At 46.0% G+C, this 6,000-nt stretch overlaps 1 protein-coding gene across 2 annotated transcripts in view; it reads left to right on the plus strand.

The window, feature by feature from the left end:
• BAALC (BAALC binder of MAP3K1 and KLF4) overlaps nucleotides 1–5,192 on the plus strand; it is a 90,619-nt gene extending 85,427 nt beyond the window's left edge. Inside the window, exon 2 of one of the 2 annotated variants that reach the window (XM_060287356.2) lies at nucleotides 2,391–5,192. In XM_060287356.2, the coding sequence (XP_060143339.1) occupies nucleotides 2,391–2,395 (5 nt within the window). In that variant the 3' untranslated portion in view covers nucleotides 2,396–5,192. The remainder of the gene's footprint in view (nucleotides 1–2,390) is intronic. The other variant, XM_030863125.2, reaches the window with a different exon arrangement.
• The last annotated feature ends 808 nt before the right edge of the window (nucleotides 5,193–6,000 follow it).

Consider the following 6,000-nt stretch of genomic DNA (forward strand, 5'->3'; position numbering starts at 1 on the left):
CATAAATTTATACCCCCTTGAGGCCAAAGGACCAGCTTTTATATTCCCAATAGTCAGGCATTGGCTTTAGGCTGTCTCTGGAAATTAGGGTATAACCTCTTTGGTATTTCTGGATGAGGTGACTCTGATCAGATGAGGGCAAGTCTCAAAAGAAGGGTGCAGCTCTGAGTGATTAGCGGCCAAAACACAAAGCAGCTGAGGGTTGGATGCACCAGCCAAGAAAATGGAATCTGAAAGGGGCATCAGCAGCGGCTACTACACAGGATACATGTGCCCTGTTATCATTTGCTAATAAATACAACAGCGCAATTTATTTATGTTTCTCCAGTGGTGTGATAGACCACCATTTCTTGGGATGCACTGCAGATGAAGTATCGATACTTGGCTTATGTGCAGGGACCATGTTGTATGAAAAATCTGCATCTATCAGCACTAGACTCATATCCAGAATGGGGAGATGCTCACGCTGTGGGAGATGCTCCCACAGATCTGAGACTGACTGCTTTCCAGGAGGCTGACTCTGAGATGTCATTATATGAGATGTTCTTTGGGAAGTGCCCTGTCAGCACTGCGGGAGGGAGGGCCGGAAGCAGGAGCGGGCAGAGGGAGAAGTGGAGCCACAATGCAGGACTGCCCACAGCCGCGGCTGACCCCACCCCACGGGAAGCTCTGAAGCTAAATGGCAGGTCAGAGCTGTCCTGCTTTGGGTCAGATGGCCAGGCGTTTATACCCCTGCATTGGGCCACCTAGGAAGGGAAGGCCCTCGGTGAGGGGTTTTTCTGCAGCTGAGGCTGCCCTGAAGGGACAGCTGGAGGCTATTTGCCTGCTGCACCCCCTGCAGCTGGGCAGAGGGCCTTCCTGGAGTGGGGTTGGGGGCACACATCTCTGTCCATCCCTGACGGAGACAACTCGTGAGGCCAGTCTCGGGCTCACTCCGAGCACATATCACTGAGTGGAACGGGCACAGAATGACCCCCCAGTGGTCCAGCTGTCTTCTCTTGAGGGGGAATGGGAGGATTGGCACAAATGCTTGAAGAACCTGCAATTTAGTCAATGCTTTAGTATTTAATATAGATCCTGGACTCTCCTCACTTATAAGTGGATAATCTACAGATTTAGAGAACAAACTAGCGGTTACCAGTGGGGAGAGGTAAGGAGGGAGGGGCACTATAAGGTCGGGGGAGAAAAGGGTTATTATGGGATTACATGAAATCATGTATGTGAAACTTCTGAAAATTGCAAGGCACCATGGAATTTAAAGAATCTTTCATTCAATAAAAAAATTGAAAAAAGAAATGGATAATATATCCTACTTTTTACTTATTATACTTGTCAAGTCTTTTTTTCCCCTTAATGACAGGCATTGTGCTAAGTACCTTACATTCATTACCTTAGGTAATCCTTATAATAACATTATGCGTTAGGTACTATTATTATCCTCCATCTTACGGATGAGGAAACTCATCTAAGGGTTAGAGAGGTTAGAAAAAACTTGCCCACAGTGAAATTATATAGTCAGTGTTCAAACCAAAGTCTGTCTGACTCCAAAGCTCAAACCCTTAGCTGCTCTACCAAAGCCAGCTGGGAAACCTCTCACATTGCCCTTTTTTTAAATAGATTTTTATTGGAGTATAATTGCTTCACAATACTGTGTTAGTTTCTGTTGCGCAACAAAGCAAACCAACCGTATGCATACACATGTCCCCATATACCCTCCCTCTTGAACCTCCCTCCCACCCTCCCTCTCCCACTCCTCTAGGTGGTCACAAAGCACCGAGCTGATCTCCCTGTGCTATGCTGCTACTTCCCACTAGCTATCTATTTTACATTCCATAGTGTATATATGTCGATGCTACTCTCACTTCACCCCAGCTTCGCCCTCCCACCCCATGTCCTCAAGTCCATTTTCTATGTCTACCTCTTTATTCCTGATAAAGAAGATGTGGCACATATATACAATAGAATATTACTCAGCCATAAAAAGAAACGAAATTGAGTTATTTGTAGTGAGGTGGATGGACCTAGAGTCTGTCATACAGAGTTAAGTACGTCAGAAAGAGAAAAACAAATACCGTATGCTGACTCATATATATGGAATCACATTGCCCTTTGATGGACCTTTGCCAATTCATTCATCCATTCATTCAACGGTGCTTTACCGAGCATTTCTATGCCAAGCTCTGCTCTAGGTTGGTATTAGAGATTCAACAGAGCAGCCTATGAAAAGGAGTATATGTGCATGTGTCCTTGTGGGTCATTCTTCCTGCATCTGTGTGTGTGTGTGTGTGTGTGTGTGTGTGTGTGTAACAACTTCAAGAGATTTATGCAAATATCAGGACCTTTGGATATTTCCTAGTAACTCAATTCACTGTGTTTAAACTTTTTAACAGGCTAAAAGAGACACTAAGCGGACGTCTGGAAAAGAAGTCACCATTAACGTCGCAGACAGCATCCGACAGGTGGACAGAAGTCGAAGAATCACAAAGAAATGCGTCAACTAGCAGAGTGTTCAGCCAGTTGAAGGGCAGAGGGACTTCTCTGGTGCCCTTCACATCCTGGACCCCATCACGGAACCTTGAAGACGTGGGTAGCCCTTGCTGTGTGGGAACGCTGCTGAGTGCCTCGGGAGACTGTCTTAGCCTGTTGGGACATTCTCAGCCTCCTATTTATCTCGTAAATGCATTGGCAGAGTACTCCCATAGGGTAATAAACTGCAAATGTATGTTCAGTCTGCCCCTTGCAACTGCTGCAGTGTGGTCTGATGGAAAAGTGGCGAGCAAAAGCACGGGCCAGTTTAGGAGACAGAAAAGTAGAAGGGGTAGGTTCCTGGCCGAAAGAGGCACAGTCGGTTCTGAGCTCTCCTGGCCATGGCCGTGCGCACTGTTTCAGGCAAGCTTATTCTTTCATTCTTCCTTTTTGAAATACCACCATCTCAAAACTTACTGTGTTCACTTAAACGTTGGCTTTCACCCAACTCTAAACCCACATGTATGAGGAATCAAGAAACAGGAAAACTCTCTGTTACCCTTGTTTCCTTAGCTCAGGATGAGGTGGATTCAGATCCAATTTTACACAAACTAACCCCACCAACACCCATGGTATGTCCCCAGGGAGGGCCTCTGTGATACAGTCACACCCATTTCTCTCTCATCTGCTTTCAGCATCCCTCCGGGCCAGGGTCCACGTCAGCCTCTGAACCATAGTATCACGGTAGTGGTCACTTCGGAGCCCTCAGGGTTCAGCAGACATTGCATTTTTCCAGCTTTCCACTTCCCTTTGCTTGTGTTCTTGAGTGTTTTTTCTCTCCAATAAGGCCATTTGCAGTTGTTAATCAAAGACCAGGCTCACAAGAGGGAGAAAATCTGGCAGATGTTGGCTTCCCTTTGGCCTCTCTGCACAGCCTGGGACTGTGTCATTTGGTATCTGCAAAGGAATTGCTTTAAAATGTCAGTAACTAGTTGGTGTGCGTTCACATGGACATTAGATCCACATGCACTGTGTTAGAAATCTGTAGCTGAGGCAGTAAAAAAAACAAAATTGGTAGGAATAAAATTTTCTAGCATTTCTTTAAACATGTTAAGGTGGAAGTATTTTCCTCCGAAGTAATGTAGCATGATTTTTAAAGGACTGTCAACATGCCTGGAATTAGGAAAGGTAGGACTAAAGTTGTACCGAATGATACCAATAAACTCCATGTTTAGCAGAAATAGGTAGTCGATGGTGTGTATTTATCTATCATAGTCCGGAGAAGGTTAAAAATTCAGATACTTGGCCTCTTTACCTGCCAACTCTGTTATTCCTCAAACACAAGTGGGCAATGTCCGTCCCTTCCTTCCTTCCTTCCTTCCTTCCTTCCTTCCTTCCTTCCTTCCTTCCTTCCTTCCTTCCTTCCTTCCTTCCTTCCATGGATTGTATATTTATTCAGTAAACATTAAATGCCAACCCTGTGTCAGGCACCGTGCAGATGCTGAGAGATCTGGAGTCTGGCCAGTCACGGTTGTATATCCTGAATTTGACAGTGAACTTAATCACTAGGGGCCTGGCTTAGACGCTGGGGTATAGTGTATGGTGTGAATTGCTCTGCAGTGTAATCTTAATTTTATAGCCAGCATAGGTTTCTGTCCTAAACTCCAGATATGGGCATTCTCCTAATCACTGTCCAGGCCTTTACTGTGCACAAAACTACACTGTCCCAAACCTTTGTCATTTTGTGATTCTTTGAGAAAGGGCTTTTAGGGAACTTCATGTTCCGAAACTTCTAAATATAATAATAAAGCAAAACCTGTGACTTCCATGACCCCTCTGGTATGATTCAGCAGGAGCCACCCACTGCCAAAGTTTGGCATTGATCCTGCAAGTTCAAGGGCTTGCTGTCCCAGGGCACCTGCACTGTGTTTTTGTGCAGTGTTTCTTCACCAGTCACTAGCTAACCTCGTTCCTCTTTGCAACTTTGTTTTTGCATCACTTAACTGCAGCTCCTTGTTTGGAATTTATCAACTTGAGAGGGTGTCTCTGTCTTACATAGAAACAGTTTCTCACTTCTGGAGGAGAGGAGAATGAAGGGCATACATGATCTTCCCCTCTCCAGAACAATCTGGATTTCACCAAGACCAGAAGTTAAACCATGTTACTGGAAATTCATCTGGCAACTTCTTCATGTGTGTATGATACAGGAACTGATTCTTACCGTCCTATTAGCATAACACTTTCTATTGCAAAGTTTGTGTCAGTAAAGTCATCCATTTCAAACACATGGACAGTTACAGAGAATCTTTACTGGAATGTTAAATGTGTGTGTAGAGCTGGTTAGATTTTTTGTTTCTTTCAAACAAAGGGCTTTTAAGTTAAGTGATACCTGTGAATCCTCCAAAAAGCCTTGTGAAATAGGTAAGGGGAACACAATTAGCCCCCATTTACAGTTTAAAAAGTATGTATGGTCCACGCATCCAGTAAGGGCGGAGGAGGGATTCAAGTGAGGGAAGTTTGCTGGCACATCCAGTGCTTTTTCTACTGTACAATATGAGGCCTTTCCCAGCAGGAAGGTCTGGCGTGGCTGGGAGATTCATTTGGAGGGGAATTGCCACGGAGGTGAGATTAAGCTGGGCACAAATCTAAGAGGGTGACAACAGTGACAAGAGAGGGCTGGTGAGCTCCTGGGGCATTTGGGTTTGGCCAGGCTCCCTTCTCCCTCCAGAGAGGGTGACCCTGACCTGGTGTGAGAGGCATCTTCGGTGAAGGTCAGAAAGAGGAGAGACATTAGGATTCAGAGGAGATTGAAATTGACCCCCTCAGAAGAGCTGCTAAGAGATGGAAGCCAGGGCAGCCACTTCTGCCAACACCCGAGCCCTCTGGGTGCCCAGGTGAAGGGCTGGACCTCCTCATCCTTTCCCGGCTGTCACCCCACCCCAGTGATCCCACCCGACCCCCACCTCCCAGGCCACCTGAACACGCTGCTGCTTCCACTCCCTGTCTAAGCCCTGCTGTTTACGACCCTCACCAGCCCTGCTCACTGGCTGCCCCACATGCCACAGAAATGTATCCCATCCTTATTTGCTCCCCTACATAGGGTTCACAAAACTGTCAGCTCTGCTGAACCAGATGGCAGGCGTGCTTTGTTTGGCTGTTATGGTGTTAAAGCTTGAGAATGTCACAGAAAAGTCAGCTCTGGCAGAGACGCCTGGTTTAGAACTCCAGTATCCATTCTCCTCTTCCTCCTGCCCATTTAGAATAAAGATTATACTTTCTAGCTTCCTTTAAAGTTAGGAGTGGCTACATTATTAAGTTCTGGCCAATGAAATGAGTGATGCTTGGAAGATTCCAGGAAGTCTCCTTATAAAAGAATGATCAGGCCCTTTCTTCCCTTTTTTCCCTCCTGCTTCCTGGAATGAGGAGGTAATGGCTGGAGTCACAGCAGTCCCCAGGATCATGAGGTAACCTTGGGAATGGAAGACATGCCACACTGAGCAACAAGTTAGAAGAAGCCCGGATCCCTGATTCCAC

The sequence above is a fragment of the Globicephala melas genome, chromosome 17 (genome assembly GCF_963455315.2).
Source record: "Globicephala melas chromosome 17, mGloMel1.2, whole genome shotgun sequence".
NCBI classification, from domain to species: domain Eukaryota; kingdom Metazoa; phylum Chordata; class Mammalia; order Artiodactyla; family Delphinidae; genus Globicephala; species Globicephala melas.